This window comes from Prionailurus viverrinus, chromosome F1 (genome assembly GCF_022837055.1).
Source record: "Prionailurus viverrinus isolate Anna chromosome F1, UM_Priviv_1.0, whole genome shotgun sequence".
Taxonomy (NCBI): domain Eukaryota; kingdom Metazoa; phylum Chordata; class Mammalia; order Carnivora; family Felidae; genus Prionailurus; species Prionailurus viverrinus.
The window spans coordinates 33350261-33368024 of record NC_062577.1 but is presented as its reverse complement, the minus strand read 5'-3'; the positions used below and the strand labels follow the sequence as shown (position 1 = coordinate 33368024).

Below are 17764 nucleotides of genomic sequence, written 5' to 3'. Positions count from 1 at the left end.
TTTTGATAGATTCGGGCCAAGTTCCCCTATACTAGTTTACGTCCCTACGGGGTGTATGAGGGTGTACCCTTTCCTCCCAAACCTTGGCATAAACCCAGGAGTTTTATTTTGGTTTTGGTCAAACATTAAAACATATTTGCCATTCTGGTGACATTACTGTCTTGTTTTTGTAAGCATTTCTCTTTTCACGAGTCGCATGGAGAATCTCTCATTTGGCCATCTGTGTTCCCTTTCTTTGAACTGCCTGGTCGTCTTCTTTGCCCATTTTTATATCGGACCGTTAATCTTCTACAATTGGTTTGTCGGAGTTAAGTTAGCCTTTTATCTGTCATGTGTTGCAAATAGATATTTTTTTAATTGTCATTTATAGTGTGACTTTTAAGTTTCTTGCCTTTTTGTTGAACCTTGGTCCTTTGTGGCTCCCCCAGGAAGGTCCTGGAGAGAGAGGGCAGGAAGCACAGGGAAGGTCTAGCTGGTCTGGGCAGTGTAGTGTGGTTCTTTCAAGGCTTTTAGTACTGGATTCCCCGTTATAAGTTTTAGCTTTGTTTTGGGTGAGGATTTTTCTCTATCACAATAATGAAAGTCAGTAACAAACAGAGAACCACTTTGACCTCCCAGCCAAATATTTGGGACTGTGTGTGCCAACGAGGGACCCAGATGCAATACTGCTGTGTATCTTTTATGTCAGTAACCTTCTAAGACTTAAAAACTCTATTTGATTTCTCCTTAGATCATTTTCTAGGGGAAGGTCATCACTAGCTCCTCATTGCAGAAGTTCTAGAAGAGGGCATAACTCCCCAACCCCACGCTGCCAGGGATTTAGAGAAAGGTCATTTCAACTAAGACTTACCTGTTCATCATCTCTTAGGTTCCTGAGCTGGGCTAGATGTGAAGAGACAAGTGACCATGTGTCCAGGATATAAGGATCTCTCTGTCATTGGGGGGGCGGGGGGGGGGGCGAGAGAGAGTCTCCCCACTACCACTGCTGATTTCTGACAGCACCCTAGCCCCCTGTTTCGTGCTTTTGTAGCACAAGTCACAGGATATAATAAACCTTTTTAGACTTTTGCACCGTGTGCCTCCTGCATCCCAATGGAGGCTGCATGGGGCACAGGCGTGGTTTGCTGTGTTCTCTGTTACATCCCAGCACTCTCCCAAACGGTGGGCTGTGTGAACTGGGTGCTGCAGATGTTTGCTGCGTGATGGCATCCTGGGGTGGGGGTGGGGGGGTGAGCTCCCGCTCTGCGTCTCCTCCCTGGTTCCCTCCCTGGTTCCAGGTCCAGGGATGAGGGCTGTGAGGACAGTGTGTCCCAGTCCTGTGGCCTCGTGACCTCCCACATCTCCGTCTTCCGCTAGCACGGGGCTGCGGGGGCCAGTTCCGCAGGCTTCAGGCTGAGAGGAGAGGCGTAAAGAGCTTTGAGCTGACGCAGACGCCCGCTGGCTGGGGAGCTAGACGGCCAGGTCAGGAGCCAGAGGGGACGGAGGACGCTGGGGCGGGTTGAGCTGCAGTTCTCAGTGTCCGCCCCTCCTGTCGGGGAGAGGGGTGTGGGCACCTGCCCGTGGCAGCCTGCACCTGCTGGCTTGAGCTGCCTTCCCCCTTCCGTGGATGTGGGGAGACCTGGGGATGGGACGACGGCCTCTGGAATACATTTGGAGAGCTAAGCGTCTTTCTTTGCCTCTTAAAAAGTACAGATGCTCATTGTAAGTCACCTAGAAGAGAAAGATACAAGAAAGTTAAATTACTGTAATCCTCCTTTTCAGGTAGAATTACCATTAGCATTTTACTGAGTATGAATGCCCTTCCTTTTACACCCTCCCCCCACAGATGTGAATAAATGTATAGAGCTGTACTGTACCTAATTAGGCTTTGTAACTTGCTTTTTTCACTTACTGTCAGATACTTTCTGATGAGCAAATTTGAGGAAACGAAGATTGGGATTTGTGCTTCAAAGAAAAAAAGTAGAGTGCCCCCATTGACAGTGACCGATGGTGACTGAGAATCTAACACACAGGACTCCCTTACTGATGAAACATTCAGTTCCAACATTGCAGTAACGATTATAGATTGTATAGGTAAACACACTTTAAACAAAAGCAACTTTGCTTATCGCTGGGCCTTGTTAGCTGTTTCCGGTTGATGTCACTGACCCAGGACATACCTTAAGGCTCCTTCTAGGATAGTAGCTTTGGGTAAAATTCTCTAAGTGGGATTTCAGGATCAAAGGGTTCGTACGTTCGGGCCCCCACTTTTGGCATTGATATGTGGACAGTCATGGCAGATTTTGTGCCTTTGCCCTACCACGGGGCGGTGGAAAAGGGGCTTCAGGAGCAGTGAGAACAGGCACCGCATCCCAGCCCTGCCACAGGCAACTGCTGGGAGACCTTAAATGGATTGCTTGGCTTCTCTGAGCCTGAGTTCTCTCATTAGTAAAGTGGGATGCGCCCTCCCAGTTGGGTGCGAGGGTTCCACGTTTGGAGTCCTTAGCACCCACTTAGCACAGAGCACCCTGGAGGACAGGGGCTCCCTTCCCCCTGCTCCCTGGGGATCCCGCTCTCCGCTGGAGTGCTGTCTGGGACTCACAGCAGCAGCCCTCCTGCCCACGACCTCCTCTTTTCGTCTGTGCCTCAGAGCGCCAGCTCAGCACCGCCCTGTAGTCCAGGGGGAGGGCGGGTGCATGGCACACGGGGGCCTTTTCCCTTGACCTCCTGCTGCGAGTGACGGAGGAGGTCTGGTTTTAACGACACCCCACACACTTGCGGACACACGCAGTGCCTGACTCAGACTCTTGGCTCCTGGTCAGTCTTGGGAAGGGATGTCTTCCTCCTCTCTCATTACGGGTGTACCGCCCCCAGCTGTCCGGTTGGTCTGGGTGGCGTAGGGAGGGAGAGGAAGAGCTCAGAGCTGGGATGCCAAAGACCGCCTCCCTTCCAGTGTTCTGGGTCCCCCTCCGCCCGGTGCCTGGAGCTATTAATAACGCCGTAAACCAGGTGGGCGTGAGCGGGATCCCAGCTGCCCACCCCGGTGGGACCCTGAAACGACCTGGGTGGGAAGTGGGGGCAGAATGATAATAGCAAACACGAATGCGCTGCTCACTGTGTGCCCTGCACTGCTCTTAGTAACTTACATACGTTACCTCATTTAATACAGGCGAGTCCTGTTATTACCCCCTTTTAAGTCCAAAGGGATTAAAAACTTCCGCAAGGTCACGCACCTGGCAGATGTTGGAGCCTGTGAAGGGGATGATCCCTTGGGGCCTGTGGCTCGCTCCTTCCCCTCCAGTCCTCGTACCTGCTTTGCTGGTGAACCATGCTTCAGGCCCTGGGCTCTGTTACTTCCCATTTCTCTGCCTCAGCCAGGTTTAGGATGCTGACCACTCCTGAGCCTTTTCCTGTGGCCCCACAGTGGAAGATTTGGTGACTGGGGAGATAAGGGGGACCATAAGCAACCAGCATCAGGGGCCCCATTCCTCGTCCCAGAGCTTCCGGCAAATTGAGGCTCGAAACAGGGTTTGGGGAAAGCTGCCACGTCTCCCTCATTGCCACTGTCATCCTGGAGGTTCCTCCCCAGGCGGTGGGCTCTGTGGCCTTGTCCCTGGCCCTCGCCACACTTGGTGGGTGGCCTTGTCTATTGCACACGCGATCATTAACCTTTTCCACAGTGCGAGAGAATTTCAGACGCGGCGTGCGGAGCGGGGGGCGGAGACAAGTCACAGCATCTGCTCCACGCTTAGTGTGGGCTTAAAATATTCCATAAACCCTTGCAGGCTTTGTGTGTTGTGGCTTCTTGGTGAGAAGACCCTTCCTTCCGTCCTCCAATCTGGTCTGGAGCCCTGAGAGCTGGAGACCTGGGCCCTTTGGCCTCCACTGTCTCTGTCGTGCCAGAGGAGTAAGCCTTTCCTAGGTGACTCTGTCGGCTTCTGGTTGAACCTGTTGGTGGCCCCTGGCAGCACCGCGGGAATCCTGTTTCTCTCTCTGACTCTTCTCTGGCTAGGGGCTCATGCACCCCCCCCCCCCGCCCCGCCCCATCTGCCACCACCCCCACCACTGTTCTTTTCTTTACTTAGCTCGCTTTTCATGTCCTCCCTGCTGGCTGTCCACACCCCACAGCTGTCTGCAAAGCCTCTTTGGCTCTTCAGGCTCTTCCCCCACAACATCAGCCCACCTGCCCACCTGACCCAGTCGAAGGTCTTGCCTTCGATGCTTGTTGGTTTTCGTATCCCTCCAGGGATTTCTGATAAACACGTACCTGGACGCCAGGCACCAGTCTCCATGGGAAATTCTTATTATGTTTCTTGTAGAACTTAAACGTACAACTCTTTCCGGTTTATTTGTTTCACTGCATCTAATCCCGCTTTACAGATGAGGAAACCCCTTGCAGAGAGGGAGGTTGGCTTAGTGGACCGCGCGAGGAAGCGCAGAGCTGGGAAGTGAGGTGCGCGTGGCTCCTGAGGCCAGCGTGTTGTAGTGGGTCCGTCTGGCTCGTCTACCAGGCGAAGGGTTGTGTGTGGGCCTGGAGGCGGGATGTGAACCCAGGCCTCCTGACCGCACGTGCTCTTCTGCCATGTGGTCTAACCCGTCTCAGGTTGGAGCGCCAGCTCTGAGTTCGTGGGGGGGCCAGGGAACACGCACTTGGGTTTGGGCATTGGTGTTGTCCCCGCCTGGCACAGCTCTGGTTGGTCAGAGCCCGGAGCTGGTTTCCAGGTTGTGGTCACTGGGCCGCAAACACCAGCCCGGCCTACGGTCTTGCTGGTGACGTCAGCGGGCTCCAGCCTCAACTCAGAGGTGATGGAGAGAGTCCCTGTGCTGTGGCAGTTATGCCGCTGTTTACAGTGATGAGTGCCTTCCTGATAACAAAGCACTCTTAGCGAGACTATTTCACGAGATGCTTACAATGGCTCTGTGAGGAAGGGGGCCAGCCAAGTGTTACCCCCTCACTTCAGAGATGCAGAACAGGCTTAGAAACGTAATGACCTCTCCCAGGTAATGCAACCAGAAATTGACAAATTCCAGACCCGCACGCAAGACCCTCCTGATTGTAAATCCATGACCTCGAGTTGCCTCTGAGTAAATCTGTCAACTTGCTCTCTGGGTCTCGTAGTCATCTAGGCACCTGTAGGGGGCGAGAGAGGTCTTTCCTATTTGGCTGTTCTGAGAACTTTTGCTTCTGAACCATTTGAACTTATCACCCATATAGCACATTAGCTTACTGGGTCATAAGTATTTTCTGTGTCTATGTCCCCTAGTACCCTGATTCCTCCCGCCCCAGCTTGAATTCTTTCAGATTGGGACTCTTCTGTTACGTCTTGACGTTCAACACAATGTGGGACCCAGTAAGTGCTTACTGAGTTGAATTACATGCAAATGAAATTGGTCAGTACCTCCTCCTGCTTTCCTTAGAGCATGGGAAGGAAAGTAAGCTTTTTTCCTGGTCCATCCAAATGAATTCAAGTTGAAGGTGGCGGAACTCAGAACATGTGCAGTATCCCCAGATGGCCACGAGGTGGCAGTGTGACCCCACAGGAAACTTGCCTCCTGCTTGCTCCTTAGGAGACTGAGCCATCTGGACACCTGTCTGGGGATTGCCTCTGCAAGGTCAGTCTGCACTTGTCTGTCCGGAACTGACAAGTCTCAGCCTCCGGCTCTCCTTTTAAAGACTTGTGTCACGGAAAAGGCTTGGGCTTTAGAACCCACCATTAGATTCCAACCCTGGCTCTGCCTTTCCCTAGGAACTTGGCCCTGGACACGCTATTTGTCCGAGCCTCAATTTCCTCGTCCCATAAAATGGCAGTTGCATCTTGTTGACACGAGCACTGGGTGTTGTTGTATGTAAGTGATGAATCACGGGAATCTACCCCCGAAACCAAGAGCACACCGTTCACACTGTATACTTGACAATAAATTATATTAAAAAAAAAAAGGCAGTTGTGCAGTTAGAAAAGGCCTAGGACATCGCAGACCATAGCATGATGAATTCTAGTTTTATTGTTGGAAATTCCTATGTTTGCCTTTCACCGCCCTCTGTGATCTGGCTTCATCCGGACCCTCTGATCTTTCTTTCCAAGCTTTGTGCACTTTGCAGCACGTCTCTGAGCTTTTGGGCTGCATCACCCATCGACTCCAACTCCACTCCCTCCCAGTCAGTGCCTCGATCCCCACTGTTTTCCCGGCCTGGATGCCCTCCCTTCTGCCTTGCCATTTCCTTCTCAGCCTCCACCGCCCTTAAATTACTGTGTAGGGCTAATCTTGACTTCCCACAGAGATGGTAAGTCTCTCTGGGTCTTTGTCTTAATCACTTTGGCATCTGTGCCGTGCACATAGTGGACGTTCTGGAATGAAAGCCATGGCTCTGGTTATCGGGCATATACCAGGCACTCTGCTAGGCGCTTTGTGGGATGGTTCAACCCTCACAACTCTATCCCCATTTTGCGAAGGAATAGATCAGGGTGCCTTTGGCTCTGCGCAATAAAAGAACTCTCCTTAAAAGCCATTTAAATAGTAAGGAAAGATTCTGATCTTACCACAAACAAGTTCTGAGGGCGGTTTCTTGGTGTCAGCAAGGATCCAGGTCGTTGCCTCCTCTCCCGGTTGCTTCCTCAGGGCATGGACTTGTCCTCTAAGGCTGCCTCTTATATGGCACTAAGGTGGCTGTCCCCGTTCCAGGTACCACGAGCAGGAAAGATGGCATGGGTTCCTTGTGCTCCCTTTAAGAGGCCTCTAGCGGATTTTTTACAAATCTCATCTTGGCCGGCGTTGGCTCTTAGGTTTGTTCCAAAACTAGTCACTAGTAAAGGACTAGGAATTAGTGAGACTGGCTTGGATTAATCAAGATTCAGCCCCCCAGGTTCCATTAGTGTCCCTGGCCACCTGGTCCGGGGAAGAAGGCACAGGAAGGAGGCTCATGAGTTAAGGAATGTGCTCAAGGTTGCAAACATGTAAGAAGCGGCATTCGAACCGCATCAGGCTGACTCCCTGGGCCATCGGTTGGTTGAACGAAGTATGTCACAGAGGTAGAAAGCACCTTGCTCTGGATTTGGTGTGCTGGGTTTTGAGGGATCTTGGGGGTCCCTTTTCTTACTGATTCTGGAGTCTCTCCCTTCTCCAGGCCCCTTTCTATGATTGTATTCATTTTCCTCAGCCTGTCTTTCTCCTTATGCCTCCTTTACTAACCCCTGTCTCCCAGTGCCCGACTGCTGCCTGCCTTCTAGAAAAGACTCCATGCCCATGGCTGGGAAGGGCCCACCTGGATAAAATGGTCCACGGGCTGATTTCGGTGTAGTTGTCAAGGCCCCATGGAGGTCATCTTAAGGTTTCTTTCAGAGCAGATAAGGGAGCTGCAGAGCTCCAAGTCAGGATTTAGGGGGAGGGGCCGGAGAAAATGCCACGGGAGCTGGCGGGGGACCAGATGGGAGTGGTGGGGAGTTCTGGCGAACCAGCGTGGATGTCCGTGGGCACCCGGGCCACGGCCTTGGAATAGGCCTACCCGGGGCGACAGCCAGCTGTCCTCCTGCAGAGACAGTGCAGTGACACAGGTGGCCGTTTGGCTTGCAGATGCTTCAGGACTGCCCCAAGGCCCGCCGGGAGGTCGAGCTGCACTGGAGGGCTTCCCAGTGCCCACACATCGTGCGGATCGTCGATGTCTACGAGAACCTGTACGCGGGGAGGAAGTGCCTGCTCATTGTCATGGAATGGTACGCACCCGTGCCCGTTCTGCCCCTTGCCCAGCCTGTCCCCGCCTCCCACTCAGGCCCCTCGCCCTCCGGGCACTGCCCAGGCCTGGACCCACAGCTTCAGACATAAATGCTTCATTTCTTTTGGCGGGCGGTGGGGAGGGGTGGCAGGAATTTGTACCCGTCGGATCTGACTGTGGCTTTGTTTCAGTCTGGATGGCGGAGAGCTCTTTAGCCGAATCCAGGACCGAGGAGACCAAGCGTTCACAGAAAGAGGTAGAAAGGGTCTGTTGTGGGGACAGGCCTTGCCAGGCAGGGGTGTGGGAAGGGGGCCTCTGCAGTGCCTGCTCTCTAGGAGGGATGCCGAGGCCCACGGCCTCCTCCAGCTTGTTGCCGAGGCTGGCATCCGCAGCTGAAACGTGACCGCTCCCCATTTCTTGGTTTCTAGGGTGGGTGGTGGACGTAGGGAGTCTGGGGCTGCACTGGGGGGCGGGGGGCAGGGTTTCAAACCTGACAATGCATCTTGTGACCTTCTTTCTCTCTCCCACCTCTCACGGCTACAGAAGCGTCAGAAATCATGAAGAGCATCGGTGAGGCCATCCAGTATCTGCACTCAATCAACATTGCCCACCGGGATGTCAAGGTACCAGCCGTTTATTGCCGCCCCTCCCCCTGACTGAGTGTCTCGGAGGGCCGCAGCCATGGGACCGCAGTGACCCTGGGAAGGTTTGTCCTTCCCAGGAGTGTCCTGCAGCCTTGCTGCCTGGCTCCTGAGGGCACAGTAGGGCAGGGTGCCATTCTCTGCCCCACGGGGCCTGCCCGCTCTGGGCACACCCCCAAACCCAAGAGCAAAGCCGCCTGTGGCTGTGCCCAGCCCTGTGGTCCTCACCTTTGGTTTCTGTGTCCCTGTGGTGTTTGCTCGTGGTTGTCTGTGTTAGTCTCCTGTCTCCAAACACACTGTAAGTTCTCAGAAGGCAGACCCCTGGTCGTGTATGCCCGCCTGATTGTTGATGACTGTTGAATGGAGGAGGGAAGACAGGAACGTCACCCTTCTGATTCTCATAGCCCCTCAGAGGCTCAGCAGAGTTGCCGTTTCTCTGTCTCTCTCTGTCTCTCTCTGTAGCCTGAGAACCTCCTATACACCTCCAAAAGGCCCAATGCCATTCTGAAACTCACCGATTTTGGCTTTGCCAAGGAAACCACCAGCCACAATTCTTTGACTACTCCTTGTTATACGCCGTACTATGTGGGTAAGTCCCAAGGAGGCCTGGGGCGCCCATCTGTCCCCATGGCTGCTCTCACACCCTCCCTCCAGCTCTCGGTGCCACCGGTCCTGGGAGAATCATGTCCTCTGACCCTTTCTGGAGCTGGTTCTGATGTGACCTGACCACAAGTAGGGCTCGTCAGAGTGAAGCTGGGGTTGAGGCATTATGGGAAATTTTCTGAGAGTATAGGCAGGATTTTGTGCCCACGTGTAATTTCCCCAAGAAGGTCGGTCCTTGCCATCAGATCCCCAGTGGAGTCTGGGACACAGATTTGGTTCTGGGGCCCCAGCTGACTGGCACAGAATAAACTCTCCAAACGTGTTTGTCGAATTAAATGGACAGCGTGGGTTGACAAGGCTGTTCAGTTCAGGGATTGTTTCGGTCTCGAGACTCTAGCCCCAGGGCTCCTCTTGGAGGAGGGTCTGTTCCCCACCCCCAATCCCAGCACTGGGTGATGGCTGCTCCCCCCACTCCCACCCCCAGCTCCAGGACCATCATGAGGGGCTGAAGGGCTGGGAGGGAGAACATGTTCCACAGAGAAATGGGAGAGAGCACAGTGCTCCCAGGGCCAGACCCACCCACAGGGACCTTTGGTTTGCAGCTCCGGAAGTGCTGGGTCCAGAGAAGTATGACAAGTCCTGTGACATGTGGTCCTTGGGTGTCATCATGTACATCCTGTGAGTGTGCCAGGGAGAGGTTGGGTGGGGGGGGGGGGCGGGTGCTGGGCTGGGGCATGGGGTGGAAGGAGGCCTGTACTTCTCTGGGACAAGAGGAAGGAGCGAGGTCAGCGTCCCCTTCTGGATGGGGTTTCCCTGGGAATCCCCGGCATGTCTCCTTCTCTCAATGCTTATTGGATTCTGGTAGCCAAGCGGTGGCTATAAACTGATAAATGGGCAGGAAACTGTGCTTTAGATACTCCGCATGTTGGATTTCTGGGCCCTGGTCATGACTTCATACGTTGTGCCCGAATCAATGAGTTCCAATTTCTCTGTGACCTTGACAAGAAGAAGCCCGTTTCTCAGCCTGTTCCTGGTGCAAGGCCCCCCACGTAATACCAGCGCTATCCCTCTCTTCCCGCGTCGTGGTTTAGGCTGTGTGGGTATCCCCCCTTCTACTCCAACCATGGTCTTGCCATCTCTCCGGGCATGAAGACTCGCATCCGAATGGGCCAGTATGAATTTCCCAACCCAGAATGGTCCGAAGTGTCAGAGGAAGGTAAAGACCCCAGGCCGGCACGTGCGCGTGTGTGCATGTAGGTGTCCCGCTCGTGGGGGTGGTGTGGCAGCGGGTCTGTACCTGTGCTTGTGCCCGCTGGGTGCGTCCTGTCTGTGTGAAGGGCCTGGCGCAGGGCCAGGGCTGTGGGGCCACGCGTAACCTATCAAGTGGTGCAGGCGTCATGCCCTCAGCAGCTCCTTGGGCAGTCTGCCTCCATGCAACACCCCCACCCCCGAATCTGGGTTCGCCTTGCAAACTTTGGGAAGAGGCAGAAGAGGGAGAGTGGCCCCTGAACTGTCTCTGTCCCCCGCCCCACTCCCCAGTGAAGATGCTTATCCGGAACCTGCTGAAAACAGAGCCCACGCAGAGGATGACCATCACAGAGTTTATGAACCACCCCTGGATCATGGTAAGCCTGGTAGAGGCCGGAGAGACCTGGGTCCATGGGAACCGTCCCTCAGGGTGAGGGTTCAGCCACCACTGTGCCCCACCCCAGGCTGTCGCTTAAACTCCTTTTCTCCTCATCAGCAATCCACAAAGGTCCCTCAGACCCCACTGCACACCAGCCGGGTCCTGAAGGAGGACAAGGAGCGGTGGGAGGATGTCAAGGTGAGGGAAGTCCTGGCTGCGAGGGGCTGGGGGAGGCGGCTCGCCAGGGGTGCCCAGGCGTGGGTGGGGGGAGTTTGGGTCTGTGCTCGCTCACCCCGGGGATCTGTGTTAGAACAAGAGCAGTGACTCTGAGCCACTTCCCCGGCCAGGCTGCGGGCCGGGGACTCTGCGTTTATTCCCGCTAAGCCCACCGCTCACTAAAGGGACCCCAAAGGCTACTACTCAGGGTCACGCAGCTAGTGACAGGCTGGAGCTCACGGGACTCCTGGTCCTCTTCTTGCCTTCCTGCGGGGTCGTGGGAGGGCTCGGGGAGAGCAGCAGGATGCCGTGCCCGGGCCCCGGTGACCCACGCCGGAGCCCAGGCCGCTGTCGGCCCTGGACCCACTAACTAAACAGCCTGTCCTCTCTGCTCCCACCTCCCGTCGCCCTCCCCCTGCCCTCGTGTCTCTTGTCTCCCGTGCCTCCCCCTCCGTGAAACCCTCCCCTCCCCAGGAGGAGATGACCAGTGCCTTGGCCACAATGCGTGTCGACTACGAGCAGATCAAGATAAAAAAGATTGAAGATGCGTCCAATCCTCTCCTTCTGAAGAGGCGGAAGAAAGCTCGGGCCCTGGAGGCTGCGGCCCTCGCTCACTGAGCCTCTGAGCCCATCCCACTGCACGGCAGGGCAAGCAATAACTCTCGACCTGGATATATTTTTTAAACGAAGAGACACAGAACTGTCCCACTTCCGCCTCCCCTCCTCCTCGGCGGCATGGAGTCCGGAGCCCCATCAGAGGCTGAATCCTGCCTTTGGTTCCAAACGAACGGCCACCTCAGAGACGGGGAGGCCGGGAGGTTGGGGGTGGCGTGGAGAGAGAAGGGAGCAAGATGCTCTTGAACCCGTGCTCATTTTGCAATTCTGTCAGTAATTTGACTTAGAATTTTTATGAAACTCCTTTTATTGTTCCTTGCCCCACTCTGCCCTCCTGTTCCCCAAACCCCTTCCTCTGGACGTGCAAGGGTTTGGGGTTTGTTAAAGGGTATTTGTGGAAACTGTTCTAGGGCGTGTCGCTGTGTGGTCCCACTGCCCTCTCCTTCCCCACTACAGCCTGAGGTCCCTGCTGGCCGAGGCATTCTGGGAGCTCGAAGCCATGCAGGGCCGGGGCTGGGATGCCACCCACCTCCGCTGGAGCCCTCAGACGTGTGCCAGACGCACAGAGGCGAGTGTGAGTGTGTGTGTGTGTGTGTGTGTGTGTGTGCGCGTGCGTGCGCGCACATGTGTATGTGTGCCCGGATCTGTGTCTGGGACTGCATTTGAGGGGCCAGGGGCAGGCAGGGCTGCAGAGGGAGGGGCCCTGCTGTGGCTCAAGAGCCTTCACCCTCCCTGGGCCTGCCGTGCCCATGTTGGGTCTGCCAAAGTGCCTGAGAAGCCTATCCAGATCCTGGGCCAGGCCCTCCGTGGCCTGCCCGTTAGCCGGTTCTGGGAGGCAGAGAGGAGTGACTTAGGCACTGGCACAACAATCAGGAAGACTGGACCACCCCCCGTCCTCACCCCCTGCTCCCTAGTTAGTGCTGGTCCTCGTCCTCTGAGGCGCTTAGCTTCCAAGTGGCCTCTCCACTTCTCCTTCCTGCCATTCTTAACCCACTCTTGTTTAGTTTTCCTACATTTGTAGCCACTTCTTAACAGGCCTCCCCTCTGCCCGCGTGGGTGAGCCTGGGCAGTCTAGAAGTGATACACAGCTTCTGCGTTCTGCTGTCTCTCTCCTGGGCTCTGGAGGCATTGGCGAGCCACCCCATGCGGGCAAAGGCAACACCACTCAAGTGCTGTTGTGTGTTGGGGGGGGGGGAATCCTTCACACCAAAGATGTCCCGGCTCTGCCCCCCCCCCCCCCCCCGTCCCCACTGGCCACTTCCCCTACCCCAAACAGCTCAGCTTCACGTATCCAGGCCAGTGAGGGGAGGGTGGGGAGGGCCCTCCCCCAGTGTTAATGAGCAACCTGGGGAGACGTCCTCTGTGCCATGGTCTTCGGGGCTGTAATCCTTCAGCTTTCGTCTCCCTCAGGGGCAAGGTGGTGGAGGAGCCCCCCGGCTCTTCTCTGGGCACAGGGGAAGGCCCTTCTCGGAGGGCCTGCAGCGCCTCCCTGTCTCTGATGGTGTGTCCAGCACTCAGATTGTTGTAAACTATTGATGTTTTGTATGAGCGAAACTGTCTTTACTAAACAGATTTAATAGTTGAAAGGTTTCCTTGCTCTTCCTTCACGGGACTCAGCCCTTCTACCCCCCTCCCCCCATTTCTCTTCTTCCCACAGATGGAGATGGTTCCGTATGTTGGGAGGGCAGAGTCTGGGTGTCCTGGCAGGGGAGAGGACGGGAGGGCCTCCGGGGTGAGTGGGAGCCAGCACCTGTCCCGTCCAGGGTCTGGCCAGGATGTGTCTGGTGTAGGGGCATGAATGCTGCTGTCCTTTATAGCAGCGTGGGGTGACAACAAGGGGTGGGGGGCCCATGCTCTTTTGCCAAATACTGAATCGGGACTGAAGCTGTTTCTCAGTACTTGATTCTTTGACCTGTTTAGCCACAGCCAGGTGCTGGCCTCCTCAGCCTGAGGGGCCCTGCTGGCCTGGGATGGGAGGAAGTTGTTTCAAACCCTGGGAGAGACCAGGGGAGCAGGTTGGTGTAGTTCCTGAAAGTTCCAGCAGGGGGCGATATGGATTAGGCTTAAACCAAAATACTCTACATTGACCTGGAAGAGCGCTCCGTGTTCACAGGACCCAATTCCCGCCAGTTCACGGATGAAACTAGCAAGGCCCAGAGGTGGGATGTTTGGGGTCACACCATGGATTGGCTTGCAGTAGGGCCTAAGGTAGAAACTGGTCTACTGACCCCATTGCTCTTTCAGGAAAGGAGAGGAAAAACAGTGCACCCGAGTAGTTAACTTCCCATCTTCTCACATGGTCCTCAGAGCTGACTGGGGAGAAACGCAGGGCAGGGTGGTTACCCCTGCTTCACGATGAGGGAACTGACTGAGGGCGCAAAAATGTACTGGAGCTCACACGGCTAACTGGTTTGGACTAGAACTCCGGATCCAAAGGCCTGGTGGAGGGGGGCGGGGGGTTTCCATCCTCACACCTGACTGTGGCTGGAGGAGGGGCCTGCTTATCCCCTCAGTCATTAGCAGGATCACAGCTCCACTGCTCAGGCTGGTGGGCTCAGGCAGGGCAGCCCCTGTTGACCCCCGACCTCCACTTTATACCCCCTGAATGGATTGTTGAGGCTAGTTCCTAGCTTGAGACCCCACTCAGTGTTCTAGAAACCACCGCTCAGGTGAACCATCATGAGCTTTTGTGTTCAGAGAAATCCAGTTGTGTTCTCTGCGCCGACACAAGTGTCAGAAGTGACGAGAACTTGGGGGAAGAGGAGCCGAGGGCAGATAGGAGGGGAACCAGGGTGAGAGGGCAGAAGGGCATGGTCAGAGCTCTATTGTCTTTGGAGGCCGTATCCCTTTTCTGTTGAGTCCTTGATGCATTCCATGGCTTAAAACGGCACAGATGTAATATCTTACAGGTCACTGGTCTGATAGGGTCTCACTGGGCTAGAATCAAGATCCCAGCACAGCGGTATTCCTTTCTGGAGGCTCTAGAAGATTCCATTGCCTTGCCTTTTCCAGCTTCAAAAGGCTTCTGCATTCCTTGGCTAGTGACTTTTTTCTCCCTTCTTCAAAGCCAGCAACATCACATCCCTCCGATGCTTCTGTTGTCCCCGCTTTGACCTCCACTCTTAGTGACCTGTGTGATGAGACTGAGCCTACCCAGATCATCCCGGATAATCTCCCCATCACAAGGCTCTTAACCTTAATTCTATCTGCAGGGTTCTTAGGTCCAAGGATCAGGATGTGGCATCTGCAAGGCACCTGCTTTGCCACAGAGGCCTGTCCCACAGCTTTCTCATCCTCTTGTCCCCACACGTTGACACTCGTGTTTGCTGCCTCTTCTGTCTGGGTCAGCCCGGCTCAGGACGCTTGTGGCCAGAGACCATCCAGCATGGAGTTGGTGTTCAGGGAGGATGGCTGGGGTGAAGGGCCCCGAGGGGCCCGGCTTCATGCATGGGGCCTGCCCATGCCTTTGCACTCCTCCCCATGCCCCTGACCCACACACGGATGGCTCTGTGACTCTCCTGCTAAACTCCCAGGTGGGATGGGAAAGGGAACTTTGACCTAATGACAAATGCTGGCCTTCTGGGGTGCAAGAGACAGAGTGGTGTGATTCCTGAATGCCCTTAAGTGCTGTAAGATGTAAAGAGGGTCTAAGGACTAGTCTCCAATTTACCTGAGGAAACGCAGCCTCACAGAGTAAAATGACTCTCCCGAGACCTCACAACGAAGCAGTGGCGAATCTCACCTGTGACTCCAGCTTCCAAGTTTAGAGTTCCTTGAACAAATAAAACCAAATACTGCCCCCCTCCCCCAAGTTTCTTGATCAGAAAGTGGGGCAGGGGAGCCAAGAGCGAGACTGGATTCCCTTCCACTGAGTGGAATTGTTTCCTTTTGTATGAAATGGGGGTGACGTGCCTGTGTCCTGGGGCTACTGTGAGGAATTTAATGAGATCATGGATTTTAATGCTTCGTAAGGCACTAGGTGGCCTTTATGAATCCCACCGTCCAGAGGACACAGGGAGCCCTAGGTTTGGAGCAGGGTCACTGGTCTAGGCTGGGTCTATCCCGCCCTCAGCTTGAAGATGTGTGTGCCTTGGGCTGAGGAGGCAGTTGGCTTGGTAAACAATAACAGTAAATTTGGGGTTTTCCTTTGACTTGGTTGGAGACAGGAAGCCACTGTGGAGGGCTGTGAGTGACGAGTGGGTAGTGCCAGCTCAGGGTGTGAAGGAAATTCAGTTATTCAGGGGAGGAGGATGGGGTTGGTGAGGCTGGGGAAAGTGCCCGCCCTCCTGCAGGTAAATGTAAACAAACATGCTGGGCACTCCCCAGCTGGGCCCCAGTGGGTGTGGGAGCAAACTTGGGGGGCAGCCTCTGTGCCCTGGGCCCCAGGAATACAGCCCCTTCCTGCCTTTGACTCTTGAAGCCCACAGTTAGGGGCTCAGCCACCCCAGGGGCGGGGAACTGGCCAAGTTTGGAAGTAGCTACTCTTCAGAAGGAGTACCAAGCTCCGGCTCTGGGGGAGCCTTCTGGCAAATTCATCTACCTTTCCCCTCCCTGCACTCAGACCAGTGTGAAGAGAGCACCCAATGCCCTGAATCGCTAAATACCCAGGCACACACTCTTATGCACTGTGCTTTGGGAAAAACCACGTGTAGGACCCAGGTCCTACTCAGTATGCAACCTTGGGAGGCCTTGTTTTGTCCTTTCTCTGCATCCACTGGCCTGGACACAGACTTTGGGGTCTGAATCTATCCATTCAAAACTGTCCCAGACAGTGAGGGCGGTTATCATCCGAGCCCAGGTGGCCCCGGGACAGCCTTTCAGCACCCCCAAAAGTTTTGGCACTGGAGGGATGAGTGAGGTCAGGTGAAGCACACCCCGAATCCTTGTCCTCCGGGCAAAGCCCTCACCTCTGCCTATCCTGGGGACAGTATCAGTCCTACCCCCACTGAGGCGCGTGACGATCGCCTGTGGCCTTGCCAGGACTTTGAGAAGTAGGGGCTCTATCCGTGGGTGGACAAGGGGGTGGCCTGTACTTTTGGCCTCCTCGGCTCAACCACTCTTGGAGAAGACTCCCCATGCTCCCAAAGTTAAGGCGCCACCCTCCGACTCAGCCCCTCTGGAGCACCTGCTACATGCCAGGCCCAGTGCTCAGGACTTCGGGGAGATACAGATGTGTTAGATGTGTGTCCAGCCCTCATGGACAGGTGGTTGTGGAGCTTTTCTGGGAGAGACCCTGGCGCGCCTCCTCTGAAATGCCCTTGGAGCTCGCTGTGGGAGGACAGGTTTGACCATAAACCACGAGGGAAGAGCACAGGGCAGATTTTCCCATCAGATTTCCACTCTGGTCTCGGCAAGAGCCACATCTTTCCTTCTCTGAGTCTAGGTTCACCCCTTCCTCCCGTCTTTTGGTCTGTGCTGCTGTCTGTGCACCACTGCAGCTTGACCTTTGACCCCCACCGGTCTGTCTGCGGGGAAGTCTGATTCCCCCCCCGCCCCCCCCTCGGCGTTTTTCTGCCCCTTTTCTCTTCCGCGCCCCTCCAACTTGGATTCCTCTCATTTACTGTGGTTCCTTCCCCCAAACCCGAATTTGGGAACAGAGCCCCACTGGGATTTCCCCTCTGTTCTCCATTAACTTTTAAAGAAGCCTTAAACTTAGATCATTTTTAGTTACCCATTTTACAAGTCGTTATAAAAACAGGCTAATGTGACTTGTAATTGGGGGCCCCTCTTGGGAGACTGGGAGCAGTGGTTGTCGAGGGTTTCCTTGCTCCCCTCTGTCACTGAAAAGCCAGAGCTCCAATTTTAATGTACCTAAGCTTCCATACTTTTTGTTTTTCACACACCAACATCTCAAACCTAGGGTTACCTCGGAATGTACAACCACCCTCTGGCGGTGGCGGGGGGGGGGGGGGGGGGGTGGGGGTGGGGGTGAGGGTGGGGGAGGGGGGGGCGCATATTTGTTGCTCTGGAGGAAAATGACTACCCAGAGCCTCTGGCCAGGAAGTCTTGGCTGTGAAGCCTGCAGGATCTCAGGTGGGGAGGGGTGAGTGGGGCTGGGCTGTCGGAACCTGTGTGTGGTAAGTCGTTTTTAGGGGCCTGGGCTGCCATGCAAATGCATTTGTTTGCATAACTTTCTTGCTCCGTGGGACAGTGAAGTTTCCTACTCCTCGCCTCGCGACACCTCTGCCAGGATTTGCAAGGGAAATGCTGGGACTGGCTTTCCCCCTTCACTCTCCCCCTCCAGGAGCCTTGTCCTCCCCCTGGGTTCTGTTTCAGTCCCTCTGGCTCAGTGTGACCAAATACCGGTCTTAACCTTTCGGATCCTGGGAGAGCGGCGTTTCTGGGGCCCCGAGATGCACAGTTATCTACAGAGGT

General features: G+C 55.1%; 1 protein-coding gene across 4 annotated transcripts in view; it reads left to right on the top strand.

Moving 5' to 3' along the window:
* Positions 1-12971, top strand: part of MAPKAPK2 (MAPK activated protein kinase 2) — a 44583-nt gene extending 31612 nt beyond the window's left edge. Inside the window, exons 2-11 of one of the 4 annotated variants that reach the window (XM_047840254.1) lie at positions 5548-5592; positions 7549-7688; positions 7879-7952; positions 8231-8310; positions 8791-8917; positions 9534-9609; positions 10023-10147; positions 10471-10556; positions 10676-10756; positions 11249-12971. In XM_047840254.1, the coding sequence (XP_047696210.1) occupies positions 5548-5592; positions 7549-7688; positions 7879-7952; positions 8231-8310; positions 8791-8917; positions 9534-9609; positions 10023-10147; positions 10471-10556; positions 10676-10756; positions 11249-11392 (978 nt within the window). In that variant the 3' untranslated portion in view covers positions 11393-12971. The remainder of the gene's footprint in view (positions 1-5547; positions 5593-7548; positions 7689-7878; positions 7953-8230; positions 8311-8790; positions 8918-9533; positions 9610-10022; positions 10148-10470; positions 10557-10675; positions 10757-11248) is intronic. The other 3 variants (XM_047840255.1, XM_047840256.1, XM_047840257.1) reach the window with 3 other exon arrangements.
* The last annotated feature ends 4793 nt before the right edge of the window (positions 12972-17764 follow it).